The sequence below is a fragment of the Ctenopharyngodon idella genome, chromosome 5, assembly GCF_019924925.1.
Source record: "Ctenopharyngodon idella isolate HZGC_01 chromosome 5, HZGC01, whole genome shotgun sequence".
Classification (NCBI taxonomy): Eukaryota; Metazoa; Chordata; class Actinopteri; order Cypriniformes; family Xenocyprididae; genus Ctenopharyngodon; species Ctenopharyngodon idella.
The window spans coordinates 25,700,298-25,715,793 of record NC_067224.1 but is presented as its reverse complement, the minus strand read 5'-3'; the positions used below and the strand labels follow the sequence as shown (position 1 = coordinate 25,715,793).

The 15,496-nt window shown below is 38.7% G+C and overlaps 2 protein-coding genes across 5 annotated transcripts; one reads left to right on the top strand and one right to left on the bottom strand.

The window, feature by feature from the left end:
- Positions 1 to 55: 55 nt before the first annotated feature.
- On the top strand, positions 56 to 5,949 carry plp1b (proteolipid protein 1b). 2 transcript variants are annotated; one of them, XM_051893147.1, is made up of 7 exons: positions 56 to 201; positions 2,413 to 2,599; positions 2,679 to 2,835; positions 3,454 to 3,628; positions 3,702 to 3,775; positions 3,882 to 3,947; positions 5,002 to 5,949. In XM_051893147.1, the coding sequence occupies exons 1-7, from the start codon at positions 198 to 200 to the stop codon at positions 5,074 to 5,076; spliced, it is 738 nt and encodes a 245-aa protein (XP_051749107.1). In that variant the 5' UTR covers positions 56 to 197; the 3' UTR covers positions 5,077 to 5,949. The 2 variants fall into 2 exon arrangements, with proteins under 2 accessions (XP_051749107.1, XP_051749106.1); XM_051893146.1 differs by lacking the exon at positions 56 to 201 and adding an exon at positions 1,570 to 1,808.
- On the bottom strand, positions 5,122 to 15,387 carry si:dkey-125i10.3 (sialidase). 3 transcript variants are annotated; one of them, XM_051893141.1, is made up of 8 exons: positions 13,516 to 15,387; positions 12,229 to 12,264; positions 12,034 to 12,148; positions 11,694 to 11,858; positions 11,544 to 11,600; positions 9,881 to 11,365; positions 9,249 to 9,354; positions 5,122 to 7,699 (listed from the first exon to the last, which is right to left on the bottom strand). In XM_051893141.1, the coding sequence occupies exons 1-8, from the start codon at positions 13,673 to 13,675 to the stop codon at positions 7,595 to 7,597; spliced, it is 2,229 nt and encodes a 742-aa protein (XP_051749101.1). In that variant the 5' UTR covers positions 13,676 to 15,387; the 3' UTR covers positions 5,122 to 7,594. The 3 variants fall into 3 exon arrangements, with proteins under 3 accessions (XP_051749101.1, XP_051749103.1, XP_051749102.1); XM_051893143.1 differs by having other exon boundaries at positions 12,034 to 12,264; XM_051893142.1 differs by lacking the exon at positions 13,516 to 15,387 and having other exon boundaries at positions 12,229 to 13,506.
- Positions 15,388 to 15,496: the final 109 nt, after the last annotated feature.

Here is a 15,496-nt window from a genome sequence, read left to right as displayed (position 1 = left end):
TATCATGGCAATGAAAGAGGGCGCTGCGTCTTTAAGATCTGCCTCAATGTGTGTGTGTGTGTTTGTGAGAGAGAGCAGAGGGGTTTGTTTATTGTTCCTGGGACAAAAGCGTGAGTGAGAATCATAAAAGCATCGAGGGAGATTAAACTACACGGCACATCAGAGAGACAGAGCGCGATACGCACACACATACTCACATGGGTAAGTCTACCTGAACTCACCTGAACCCAATTTTAACCACTGCTATGATTTTCAGCATTTTTCTCATATTTACTGGCAGAATTTTTATTGATTGGTCTCTCTATGATTTGCATGTGATATAAGTTGTTTAGATAAATGCATACAAGTGTTTTAATAATACTTTCTTTATGTAGTGTGTAAGATTAAGATGGCTTCTGATTGGTCAGAAGAATCTTAGAAGCTCACTCCTGTACTTATGGAGGAGATATATTTAATGGATCCTAATAAAGTAAAATGGTTGTTTTGATTGATTAACCAGCTGGCTCCGCTTTTGATTGGCTAAGACAGTTACTACGACACCTCAGAGGTGTGGGTGAGACGACCAGTAACCTCAGGAGACTCCAGCCAGAGGTCACACTAGGTCTTTAGGTCAAATATTCTGTTCTCTGTGGGTGATTCTTGTGCTGCCCTGTGCCAGTCTGAAAATGCACAGATTTTTTCTGTAGTTGTATGAAGGATTCACATTGCGTTGTATTATTTTGCGGGTTTCTTTCTTTTTTTTTTTTGCAGTGGCAGACAGATTAGATTAGCTTATCCTTCTGCAGAATCACATTCACACTTCATTTTGAACTGTTACAGAAAATGTGTGATTTTCTGTTCAAAACTAGGGATGGTCGTTCCAAACCTGTTGTCATTTCTTCTCCAAAACACAAAGGAACACTGGTGTCCAAACACTGGACCCCACTAACTTTACTTTGTATGTAAAAAAAAAAGCACTGAAACATATTTCAGAGTATGTTCTTTTGTGTTCCACAGAAGAAATAAAGTCATACAGGTTTGGAACGACATGAGAGTGAGAAAACTATGACAGAATGTTAATTTCTGGGTGAACTATCCCCTTAACAAAGTACTTGAAGAGTACATTTGAAGTTTAAGACCCAATAGCATTTCCACATTCTTAAACAAAGAGTGTGATGAAAATATGTCTTTCTTATAGTAATCAGATTATTGCGAGTGTCAGGCATTTTTGACGCTTGTTGAGAAGATGGGCTAGAAAAACAGTCTAAAAAGAGTGTAAAAGGCTGGATGACCTGCCATGATCCCAATTGTCACCCCAGTGTCAGTGTCAGTGTGTGTCTGTCTGTGCCGCTATGGGTGGAAACGCAATGACGCACTCCACTGCTGCGGCCTGTGAGTGTGTGTGTATTTTGTTTGTTCACAATGATACTTTTTGTTGTTAATACAAAAGCCATTATGACTGTCACAAGTGCTTCTTTTTCTGACCACAAAACCTCAAACACACATGAAAACGCACACCCCCCCCTCCCCAATTTCACCCTGACACCAGGCTACTCAGGCAAGAGAGGGAGGGAAGAATGAGAGAAAGAAGCGAGGGAGGGAGAGGAGCAGCTTAAGCGATGCGTTTTTTCTTCCTTGAGGTGGACAGTGGAGTGTATCTGAAGAAAGAAAGAGAAATTACTTCCCTCAATTTAGACATCACAGCAACAGAGGACAGAAATCTCTCTGGAGTGAGTGGACAAGCGTCTGCACGGCTCTCTCCTGGTGTGGGTTCGGCTCAGCAGTGTCGATGTTTCCAGTGAAACAGCCGTGGTTGTGTAAAGCGCTAGGTGACCTGAGGCGCATCATCTTCTCTCACATGCTGGGGACTGCAGAACTCCATAGCTGAGCCTTCTGGGGCTTATTGTTTGTTTGGCTTCTTTTGGTTAAGTTGCTTTATTTATATATTTAAAAAAAATATATATTTTATTGATGTAGTTATTTTGCTTATTAATTGTTTTGGTGCATATAATGCATATTCATCTTTTTTTTTTTCTCATAGTTTACTTTTTTACATTCGGGTTTTTGTAATTTGGGTTTCTTTTGTGGTTCGAGACTTCGAGCAGGGTTTTCTGATCGCCTGCGTTTTGGCTTTTTCATTTGTGATTCCATGATAAACTGACTATTTAAAAGTTGTGTGTGTGTGTGCATGTTTTTGTGTGTCCTTTACTTACTATAGGCCAACTAACTCTTAAATGCACATTAGAGGTGTTTGTATTAAGTTTGCATGCTCATTTATGGGTCAGTGGTGTGTTTTTGTAGATGAGCATGAGTGCACTTGTGTACTGTTAGGATAGAGTGTGTGTGTGTGTGTGTGTGTGTGTGTATAAATGTGTGTGTGTATTGTGTGTGCTGCATGTGCAGTGTGTGTGTTGATATATTACTCACCTACAGGTTGCTATGACTGCTGCATCCGCTGCCTGGGCGCCGTGCCCTACACCAGCCTGCTGGCCACCCTGCTCTGCTACACCGGCGTGGCTCTCTTCTGTGGGGGAGGGCATGAGGCGCTCACTCACACACGTACATTCATAGAGCTCTACTTCGCAAGGGACGTCCAGGATTTCACTGTGCTAGCAGACTTGTGAGTGATTGTCTTTCTCTTTCTTTTTGTGTATCTGTTCTTGTTTGTGTGTGTCATTGTTCCATATTTTGTGTTTCAGTATAAAATATTTCCAGTATGTGATCTACGGTCTGGCCTCCTTCTTTTTCCTCTATGGATTGTTGCTGTTGGCTGAAGGTTTTTACACCACCAGTGCAGTAAAGCAGACATTCGGAGAATTCAGGAGCACCCAGTTCGGGCGCTGCCTCAGTCTGACTGTGAGTGTGTGTGCGTGTATGTGTGTGTGTGTGTGTGGTCACTGGTCCCTTTCTTAATAATATAATATTAGGGTATGGAAAATAAATAATAAAAAAAAAAGAATACAAATAATTAAAAAATAATTAATGACTAATTCTAACATATACAGTCACAGGAATTTCAGTAATCAATATACTTTGTTCAGTTAAGCTCAGTTCAAAAGTATTTCTTCAGCTTAAAATTACATTTTGTAAATGTGATCTCTATAAAATGATTTGCAAAACTACTTATTCTATTATTACAAATGAAGGAAGTTGTTGAAAAATCATAGGTCAGAAAGTGTGGGAACACTGAAATACACACCAGCTAGGTCACTCAGATCATCCAACTGCAACTTGCTAGTTGTATCTAAACTCCCTGATAACCAATGGGTTGATTTAGTCAGCTCTTTATTTTCCATTTTATTTTTTTGTATCATATGTATGTAAATATTTATGACCATATGTCTTCTGTAGAGGACTGTTTGAACACTGATAAGGTGCTATATAAATCAAGTGTTACTTGCTTTCTTGTATATTTTGCAATGTGTCCATGCTTGTTATGTTGCAACGATCTGAATAGCTGTTTCTCTTGTCCAGTTGATAATCCTGACATACATTCTCGCTGTGATCTGGCTGATTGTTTTTGGCTTCACTGCCGTTCCCGTGCTCTTCTTTATTAATATGGAAAGCGCCTGTCACAAAGTCAACATTCTGTCAGAAACCACCTTGTTCAACCAGCAGTCCAGGGTCTGCATGGACGCACGGATGTATGGTACGTCTGCGGCCATATGTGTGTGAATCTGTGTGCGTGTTCATGATCATGATGTCTGTTTTTTTCTATGTAGGGTTTCTTCCCTGGAATGCTGTGCCGGGGATTGTTTGTGGAAATACACTGGGCAACATCTGCAAAACACCAGAGGTTAGATGTTTATAGTCCTGGACACACACACACACACACACACACACACACACAAACTTAGAGTTTCAAGAGATCATATCACTTATATTCCTTTTCATTTTTACAGTTTTACATGACCTATGACCTTTACATCTGTGCATTTGCTGGAGCAGGAATCACCCTTCTCGCCCTGGTTAGTGATCTTATATTCTACACATATGAACTTTAAAGTCATTTATATTTACTGTAGACTGTTTTGTGCAAGGTCATAGTGGTTAACTGGTTCCTTCTTCAAGGGCCTCTTTGCTTTGCATTCTGGAAAGCATCCATTATTAATTCATAAATCCACCTCAGAAATCTTTATGAAATCATTTTAAGAATCACAAACGACAATGATTGGTCCATCGTGGCAATTACTGAAATCACAGGCAATTTACACATTTATATGTAAATGTACATTTATTGATTATTAAATGTACACATTGATTTAACATTGATACACATTGATTATACATCTATTGACAAACTTCCATTGCCATTGAATTGAAAATACACTGGTATTTTATTTGGACTGGATTCTTTGAGGTCAGAGTGCAGAGCTGTCAAACAGCACGAAGTTCATAACGGAAGTACAGCAAGGGAATGTTTAGCTTAAAATCAGTAACTGACCTCTCTGCTACTGACAGATCCCAATGACTCTACTCCCTTTTCCTGTGTATTTGGCAGCAGTCATTTCTCAGACTTTATCTAAAGAGAATCATAGAGCACTAACTATCAGGACAGCCCTCTGTCTTGCCAAGGAGCACAGCGAGATTGATACAAACTTGCAATAATATTGTAATAAGTAGAAAATTTCAGTGGCCACAAATGAATTTAGACACATAAGCTACACTTCATTGCATTAGGTATGTGCCATCTGCAAACAATGCGCATTTCATTTGTGAAATGTTTTGTTTGAAAATATGCTTGTGCTATTTTTATAATATATAAGATTTAATTATTTAATTTAATTATAAAAAAACAACTGCATTACCAAACTTTTACAACCTTTTCATAGAAAGAAGTCCTGCATTTTTCCACTATACTGCTCTTGAGATTGTAAATAAATGATGTGCTATTATTAGAATCACATACCTTGTCTGATGTTTATAGTAAAGTGAGTGTTAAATGGATATAACTTATTTATAGATTTCTTCTTTTGCAGAGGAACAGTAACATGTGTTCTTTTCTTTTCTTCTGTTTACTAGTTCATTTACGTGGTTGCCACCACCTACAACTACGCTATTCTAAGGTTCCTCGGAAGGAAGGGAATCCGTTGCTAGGTTCGATGTTGCTAGGCCCGCTTTCCTGTAGTCTGTTGCAGCGGTATCAGTGTCATCACTGTGGCCTGTGAGGAAACGCAAGAGAGTTCCATGAAGCCCCTGCAGAGTTCTATCATACAGAGCACAAACACACACAAACCACTAGTTTCATGAGGCAAATAAGTACAAACTACATTAAAGAACACCGATTAATGAAAAGAAAAAAAAATCACTGAAGCTTTACACATAAAACCACAAACTACTGTGCTGTAGATCTCTGGAGGAGTGGAATCTAGCTTCTGTATTTCTTCATTTGTCTCCTCTCTCTGTGTCTTTGTCACACACACATTATACCGCTCTCCTTTCTCTCACGGCCATTTATTCATTTTAATGATTGTATTCATTGTGCTTCATGGTCATATTAATGCCTTGTGGTTTGCTAGGATTTTAGCTTCTCTTTCTCTCTCTCATGTTTCATCTTTTTGAGAGAGTTTGACTTGTTGTTTCCTCAGTTAGATGGTTTATATTCTGAGACACACATAGAGAAACAGAGCTGTAGTGAGCAGCTTTCTGTGTCAATTTGAATTCAGTATTTACAGACACTCTTAGTGTCAGTGTCACCTCCTGCGTGTGATTTTAAGTTTGTGAGTGTATTTGTTGTATATTGTGACTAACTGTGGCAATATGCTGAACCTGTTCAATGATGGTGCTCGATCAAAGGAACTAATGTTTTTTTTATTATTGTTCTGGCTCATTTTAGAAAACTAAAAATATTTCTACAGTAGATGGATAACTGTAAATGATTAATAAAAATTATGCAAACTAAAGCGAATTTATATAAAATTGTGTGTTGACTTCATAGAAACTCATGCAATAAACTTTAATGAAAGTTGATGATCAGTGTTGTCAATTCTGCTTACAGCTACAGATCACATTTAAAGAGGATATTAAAATACAATTGAAACTGAATTGTTAAAAAAAAAAAGATGAGGAACATGTTGATCAGAAAGGGAAAGATACTTTATTAAGTAGTGGAAATTATATATATATATATATATATATACACTATTTGCCAAAAGTATTGGGACACCCCTCCAAATCATTGAATGCAGGTGTTCCAATCACTTCCATGGCCACAGTTGTATAAAATTAAGCACCTAGGCATGCAGACTGCTTCTACAAACATTTGTGAAAGAATAGGTCGCTCTCAGGAGCTCAGTGAATTCAAGCGTGGTACCGTGATAGGTTGCTACCTGTGCAATAAGTGCATTTGTAAAATTTCCTCACTACTAAATATTCCACGGTCAACTGTTAGTGGTATCATAACAAAGTGGAAGCAATTGGGAACAACAGCAACTCAGCCACGAAGTGGTAGGCCACGTAAAATCACAGAGCAGGGTCAGCACATGCTGACGCGCACAATGCGCAGAAGTCGCCAATTTTCTGCAGAGTCAATAGCTACAGACCTCCAAACTTCATGTGGCCTTCAGATTAGCTCAAGAACAGTGCATAGAGAGCTTCATGGATTGGGTTTCCATGGCCGAGCAGCTGCATCCAAGCCTTACATCACGAGGCGTCGGATGTAGTGGTGTAAAGCACTGGACTCTAGAGCAGTGGAGACGTGTTCTCTGGAGTGACGAATCACGCTTCTCTGTCTGGAAATCCGATGGACGAGTCTGGGTTTGGCAGTTGCAAGGAGAACGGTACTTGCCTGACTGCATTGTGTCAAGTGTAAAGTTTGCTGGAGGGGGGATTATGGTGTTGGGTTGTTTTTCAGGGGTTGGGCTTGGCCCCTTAGTTCCAGTGAAAGGAACTCTTAATGCTTCAGCATACCAAGACGTTTTGGACAATTTCATGCTCCCAACTCTGTGGGAACAGTTTGGGGATGGCCCCTTCCTATTCCAACATGACTGCGCACCAGTGCACAAAGAAAGGTCCATAAAGACATGGATGAGTGAGTTTGGTGTGGAGGAACTTGACTGGCCTGCACAGAGTCCTGACCTCAACCGGATAGAACACCTTTGGGATGAATTAGAGCGGAGACTGTGAGCCAGGCCTTCTTGCCAACATCACTGCCTGACCTCACAAATGCATTCTAGAAGAATGGTCAAAAATTCCCATAAACACACTCCTAAACCTTGTGATAAGCCTTCCTAGAAGAGTTGAAGCTGTTATAGCTGCAAAGGGTGGGCCAACTTCAAACTTCATATTAAACCCTACGGATTAAGAATGGGATATCATTAAAGTTCATGTGCACATAAAGGCAGGTGTCCCAAAACATTTGGCAATATAGTGTATATATTATATATATATATATATATATATATATATATATAAAGACATGCACACACAGCAATGATCATTTACAGAAAATGGTGTTTTATTCATGTGCACTAAACCTATGACAGCAGATCCTCCACTGATAATGATTATTTTAAATTAGTGCTGAATTAAAGCAAACTTGGTGGCAGACTCTGAGATGTGGTTTGTTGTCATGGTGACAAGTTGTTGTCGAGTAGCTTGCTGTGGGGATGAATCATCAGAGCTGGAAGATTTGATCAAAGCATCTCTCGCAGAGGACTTTCCCACAATAGTGGTACATAGATGAGGAGAGATCACCCAGAGGACTGCTGCAGCCATTACACTAAAACACAGTGAGAGACAAAGCATTACTGATCACACTGCAGCACATCTTATTGCTGTGGTTAGTCGTAGTAAAAATAAATGAAAGGGATACTTCTCCCAACTCCCAAAAATGAAAAATCTCATCATTTACTCACCCTCATTCTGTCCCAGATGTATATGACTTTCTTTCTTCAGATGAACACAAACATTTAAAAAAAAAAAATCCATCTCTGTGAGTCCAAATAAAACAAGTGTACAGGACCTATAAAGTTGACGCTTCAAAAACTACACAAAGATAATGAATTGTCTTCTGCCGTTTATGCCAAGCGTGAACTCGAACCAGAATATGACACTTGGCTGGAAGAGTTTATAGTTTAAAAAGGTTTAAAATATTCATGTTCTTATTCTGCTTTAGAATACATAAATTCATCACCTGTGGTTGTGTAGATTACCATCGTGTTCACTTTGTGTGGTTTCTGAAGTGTCAACTTTGGAGGTCCCATACACTTGCATTATATGGAGTCACAGGAATGGATTATTTCTAAAAAATTTGGTTTGCATCCATCTAAAGAAAGAAAGTCTGGGACAGCATGAAGTTGAGTAAATAAGATAATTTTAATTTTTTGGGGGGTGGAGTATTAATAATAATAATAAAGTTTCATGGCCGTAAAACATATTGTCAATTGTGGCAAAGTTAATTTTGGGCCTTGCTATTGTGAACACTTTCGCAGAGACTCTCCTCTCTTATTTTGTTAAACACACAACATCACTTATATGACAACTATGATTGAATTTGATTGAATGGATGAATCTACGAAAGAAAAGGATACAAATGTCAATCGCGATTGTAATCCGTAGCAACATCTGAATCACTTGTTTTAGTGCTCTTTCTTACAGCTTGTCCAGAGTGATCATGTATGTTGGCATGTTGGCTTTTTCATTTTGTTCCACGTTGTGCTGAATTATGTGACCATAGTAGGCCCTGTATTGAGCTAATCCTAATCCAATCCCAATCCTAATCATAACCCTACCGTCACTACATTATGTGTATGTTCACAGAATTCGGTGGGTCACAGAATTTAGTATAACACCGGGACAGCATTCAGGACAGACAGTGTTTTCACTAAATACGATGTGGTCACATGCGTTTTTAACTATTGTTACTTTCACTTTTATTACATTGTATTTCAATGTACTCTATAAAAAGAACGATATTAATCTTTTGAAATAGAGAACTCAGAACTCTTTAATTTTTAAAAAATTATCTTTTGTAAAATCTCTCAGCCACCTCTCTTTCTACAGTCTTTCTTCAAATCTCTCTCTTGTTTACTCTGTCTCCTCCTTCTTCAAGAGTGTATACGCCCCCTACTGCTGATTGGCTAGAAGTGTGTTGTGGGGCTCGGTCTGATCCACTTTCAACAGCGTTTCACAGAAATCGCTTACTGCACCTTTAATACCAGGTGGAAATATACAGACAAGGCTCAGATGAAAACAACTTTGACAAAGGGTGAGACACTGACTTCTGAGCCTGGTTTAGTACAGAGGAAGAAGAGATTTAAAAAGTAAACCTTGAAACAATCCGGATGGCAGCAGATGTCAGGAATGTTGATGGAAATGTTCACATTTCCATTTAAGGGCAGCTTGCAGAAGGAACACACGGTTTTACCTTTCACACTGCAAAGGGAGACAGATACACAGATGTCTATTTAAGAATGAAGCTCTGTTAAATACTAATAATAATAAAGTAAACTTTATTGTAAAAATAAATGTAATTTTTTAATAAGACAGGTTACACTTAATTTTACAGTGTTGATGTACTGTGTGTTTACATAAGTACTGATTTATACCAATTAAGTATTATAGTGTTAATATTTTGTGGCTCCTCTAATTACATATTTTAATATTATTGCTAAAGAAATCAATTAAAACAAAATGTAATATAACACATACTCTAACATAAAGTTGCCAAGAGCTTATGTTTTCATTTGTGATTCCTCTTTCTGATTCTCTAGAGCGAGGTGAATGAGTGCTGTACATAATATAAACACTGATTTAATTGACTTAATTGAGCATACATTAAACTATGTTTTACTTTTTTATTATTAATTTATCTTACAATTTTCTGGGCACTGCCTATGAGTCACTATAGGTCAACAAACGACATACCAAAATTAAGGTGTTGCATAAACGAATGACTTACTTCAATCCAGCTTCACTGTTTAGTCTGTGGTGCTCTGCTGGGGCTTCCACAAGAGGCTCTTCTGTTTGTTCTGAAGTTGCTCCATCTGATGACTCTGTAGTTGGAGTTTTCAGAGCAGATATTAGTGAAAGCTCCCCATGATTACTTGTAGGCTGGTTTTCTGCTTGTCTGGGTTTGAGTAGAGTCTCTACTACAGGTGCATGTGCTGTTGTGAGTTGTTCCACTGGATTGTCTTCTTTGTTCTCTGTTGTCAGAGCACCTGAAGGTTTTGATGGATTCTCATGTAGAGTTTGGGCTGTTTTCTCCTGCAGTGCGCCACTGGATTGTCTTTGATCTGTTGAAACTCTTTCTACTGTTGTCTTCCCTGTTACCTTTACAGGAGTGTCTGCAGGTGTCTTCAATGGTTCTTCTACAAATTTGACTATAGGTTTCTCCACTACATCCTTTACAGGAGAATCTGCAGGTGTTTTCAATGGTTCTTCTACAAGTTTGACTATAGGTTTCTCCACTAGGTCCTTTTTAGGAGCATCTGCACGTGTCTTCAATGGTTCTTCTCCAGGTTTGTCTAAAGTTTTTTCCACTGCATCCTTTACAGGAGAATCTGCAGGTGTTTTCAATGGTTCTCCTACAGGTTTGATTATAGGTGTCTCCACTAGGTCCATTTTAGGAGTGTCTGCATGTGTCTTCAGTGGTTCATTTGCAGGTTTGACCATTGGTTTCTCCACTACATCCTTTACAGAAGCACCTGCAGGTTTTTTCAATGGTACCTCTGCAGGTCTGACCACTGGTTTCTCCACTACATCCTTTACAGGAGCAACTGCAGGTGTTTTCAGTGGTTCCTCTGCAGGTTTGACCACTGGTTTCTCCACTACATCCTTTACAGAAGCACCTGCAGGTGTTTTCAATGGTTCCTCTGCAGGTTTGACCACTGGTTTCTCCACTACATCCTTTACAGAAGCACCTGCAGGTGTTTTCAATGGTACCTCTGCAGGTTTAACCACTGGTTTCTCCACTACATCCTTTACAGAAGCACCTGCAGGTGTTTTCAATGGTTCCTCTGCAGGTTTGACCACTGGTTTCTCTACTACATCCTTTACAGAAGCACCTGCAGGTGTTTTCAATGGTTCCTCTGCAGGTTTGACCACTGGTTTCTCCACTACATCCTTTACAGGAGCATCTGCAGGTGTTTTCAATGGTTCCTCTGCAGGTTTGACCACTGGTTTCTCCACTACATCCTTTACAGAAGCACCTGCAGGTGTTTTCAATGGTACCTCTGCAGGTTTAACCACTGGTTTCTCCACTACATCCTTTACAGAAGCACCTGCAGGTGTTTTCAATGGTTCCTCTGCAGGTTTGACTACAGGGTTCTCTGCTACATCCTTTACAGGAGAATCTGCAGGTGGTTCTTCTACAGGTTTGACTGTTAATTTCTCCACTACATCCTCTACATGTGCTCTCTTGGAGTCCTCAAGGACAGGATATGAACTGGAACACATTCAAAGAAATTATGAAGCATCTGATTGTTCTTCTACACCTCATGAAACATAAAATATAGTCTGTTATGAATAAATGAGTTTGAACATCTAAGGATTTTGTTGTTGTAACTTGCATATGAGGAAATTAATGGTTAAAAGTCTCAATCCAGTAGAGAGCTGCACCAGACCTTTTGGCCATATGGGACCCACTCTTGGTTGGTGTGTTTTCTGTTGAGCTCACAGGCCTAAGGGAGTGCAGATTGGAATGGAAACATGTACTGAATGCAGAAACATGAAATACATAAATCACACACAAGGTAAATAAGAACAGCTCTCACTCAAACTTCCTTAAGGCTGACATGACATAAGAGCTTTGAGGGGTTGTGGACGAGTCCAGGCTGGAGGAGGCAGCGCCACTCTGTGAACATGGCATAATGGAGGAAGAGACCGGACTGCTCTCAGGTGATGACTCATTCTTTGGCTTTACCAGCTTTACTGGTTTACTGTTAGAGAGTGAACAGAAAAAAGAGTGAGATGAACTGAGAGTGAGAGGGAAAGAGACCATGATGTTGACATTGATCAGTGTTAGTTTTGATGGGAAAGAAACATGGGAAAGACCTTTGACTGGTTGATACAACGGCTCTCTGCCAGCAGGTGACAGCGTAAGTGTGCATTTACCATTTTACATCTGACTGAGTGTCCAGAACCTCTTCAGATCTGTGAATCCAACTTCCATCTTTTTTCAAATGGGTTCGAACTTTCGTCGCCTGGAGCACAGCCTGCCTGTTAACATCTACAGTCACAGAAAACCTCTGTTAGAGTGTATTTCGTCAAAAATGTATGTTTTATTGTTTGTGTTTGTGCATGTTTTACCACTGGACATGGTGAGATCCTCTTCCTCAGTCAGGCCTATATTAGAAACACATGAAATATGAAATCAGACATTCTACAGCATCCTTCAGGTTCTCTATCTCTCTTTTTTAATATATATACTATAGGTATATTGTTTAATGTACTCCCCAAACAATAAAAATGCAGCAGAACCACTTTTATCTTCATTGTGTGTGCATTATCTCACATGCCATCTAGAACAGAAACTCTGGTGCTGTCACAGTAAAAATATGTGTTGTGAATATTTTTTGTCTTCATGCACTGTTTGGAATTGCGCTTGACATAGTAATTGCATTGTGCTGTGAAATATTAGTCCTTTAGCGCTTAAGTGGTGAAGACCTAAGTAGCCAAAAATAAATGAGCTGGAAGACATTAAGGACAAAGAGGAAGAACAGGTCATAAAACACACAGCCACACAAACACAATCGATGGTCTGTAAGATCTTGTGTTTATTTGTTTATGTGTTGTGTTTGTGGAATGCTTTAGTTTTCTCTTGCACATGATGTGTATGATAACTCATATGATATCAAAATAATATGGAGCTAGATATATTCCACATATTGTATTTAGGCTAACTCATTGGTGTTTGGATTTCAGCGCCAGTTTAGGTTATACTTAAGCAATATGACAGGATCTGTTCTGCTTACAGATTTGCTGTTTGAATAATGTGGGTGCATGCACTTTAAATGTTTGGTGTAAGTCAGATGAAAACTGTAGCTCCATTTTACTTTTCATTATATTTGTGATATTTTAAATTCTGGCCGTCACAAGATCAGTTAATGCATTCATAAAAGCTATATCCTTATTCTAAAACATTACAGGATTAAAAAGCACAACATCACACATTATAGGTTAAGTCTCTAACATAATGGCAGGATGTCCTCCTCACTTCCCAGAATAGTGAAACCATCTTCATTGCTTGTTTTGTTTAAATTTCATTGATCGCAGTCAGAGGAAGAACCCCTGTGACATATTACAAACCCACTCAAACAAAAACTCTTGAACACACACAGACAAGCTTTTACACCCTTACACCAAGACATTAAGAGCTAGGCCTAGTGTATATTAGTAGGCTAAGGACTCTCATGCAATCATTTTCACAAGGACTTCAAGTCAGTTTTAGACATGTTTCATTATATCTGAGAGGACATTTAAATGGCCCTCATAAGTATACAACCAAAACTGTACATACAACCTAAATGTGTTTAAGCGCACAAGATTTTACTGATATGGTGTGCGTGTGCACTATAAAGCAACAAAGGTTCTTACCTGTGTGTGGAAATCTGTGCAGTTTAGTCTGTGTGAGTGATTTAAAACTTGTCAGACTGCAACCGCTACACATGCACACACAGACACATACAACACACACCTTCCATGCATACCTGCCGCCCCCACCCCCCCACACACAAACTAACAAAAACCTAAGCATAACTCACATTCACACACCTTTGAATTTATTTCCTTGATGTAAGATAATGTCTGTGTTCATATTTGTGTGTGTGCGTGGGTTTTGTCTGCAGTCCAGCTTACAGTATGAATGTTCAGGAACACTGTGTTCTGACACAATGACAAAGTGAAACAAATGGGGTGCACCAAAGACCGTCCAACCTCTGAAGTTTACAGACAGAGGTAAATTCCATCTATTTGCACAAATGTACAGTGCGCAACATATACCTGCAGGAATAAATGTATTAAATTATTTCCATCAACACAACAAACTTACAATCACTGGCTAGAAAGTATCTGTATTTTGTGGCTTAAAAGCCCAAATTCAACCTCACAGTCACATATTCAATGTCACATTCAGACGTTAAATTAATAATAATATATAAAATACATTTCAGTGATTCTTTGCATATTTACAAGAACCTATAGGTGGATATTTTCCATGATGCTCTAGTGAGCCACAACATTTGTGCACGGTTTCACAGATAAGGCTTAAGCCTAGCCCCAAAATGCTAAAATGCATGTTTGAGCTGTCTTACCTGAAAGTAACTTGCACCGATATATATCTTAAAATATGTCAGTGTCATTGTTTTTTCTCAAGATGCTCACCAGTATTGTTTTTTTTTTTTAAAGAACATTTTAAAAATTTACTTAAATATCCTTTAGGCAATCTTGGTTTAATCTAAACCCTGTCTGTGAAACCAGGCCGTGAGATTTTAGAGGTTGGGGTGTGAAAACTTAAAAACTGTCTTATAATCATGTAGCAGTTTCAGACTTTAAGTGCACTAATAGTAGGTCCGTGTGAGGATCAGCAGCAGTTCAGTGCTGCAGGACACAATGGTGATGGAACGGTTATCTCCGTAAATCTTTACTGAGATCTGTACCTGAAACCTTTGCACCAACAGTCCAGATTCTTATCTATTAAGCAACAACCACCCTGGCTTCTCTTTTATCTATCATCAATCAACATTTTTTATCTGTCTAAAAACATCCACCTCCTGTACGCTCGTACTGCATTCAATTTCTTATGAATGAATGATGAATTTGCAGTTTCCAGCCTGTTTCACTGCTTTCAGACATAAGACATCTCATTACATCTTAGAAGTGCATCTGTTGGTTTGGAAGGAGCTTCATATCATTTTTTATCTATATAACTTCATCAACTAAAAAATTCCAAAATCTTGATCTTATCTTTATATAGAAACTGAGATTGAAATAAGTACTGACAGAGGAGAACGCTGTTGTCTGATTATTTCTTTGACGGGAGGTTTAGAAAAGAACTTGCATCAATGGAGCAAATGACAAGAGTTCAAATAACCAAGACAACAACAGGATAATGTAAAATGGAGTGTGAGAAAAAGACATTAAAGGAAATGTGTGCAGTGAATGTGTCTACAGGGAATGACAGACTTTAGAAAACTGAACACTATTAAGTAAAATATGAGAAATATGTAGGCTACTATACATCACTACTGAACTAAAACCCTCAGAGACAGAAAGAATCCTATCACTAAATGCTAAGCTGGTTCTTTCAGATTCCTTCCAGAAGAACTGCTGCTGGTTAAGTATGTTCATTACTCTAGCTGGTGTTTTAGATGACCCAACACAACTTCAAAAGTGTGTTTATCTACATCTGTTTTAGTCTGTTAACTCAAGCATGTACTCTTAAGATGAGTGACACAAGGCATTGAGACAGCAGGCCTAAACAAAGCGATAGATAGATAGATAGATAGATAGATAGATAGATAGATAGATAGATAGATAGATAGATAGATAGATAGTCAGTCTAATCGGGTAAATCACA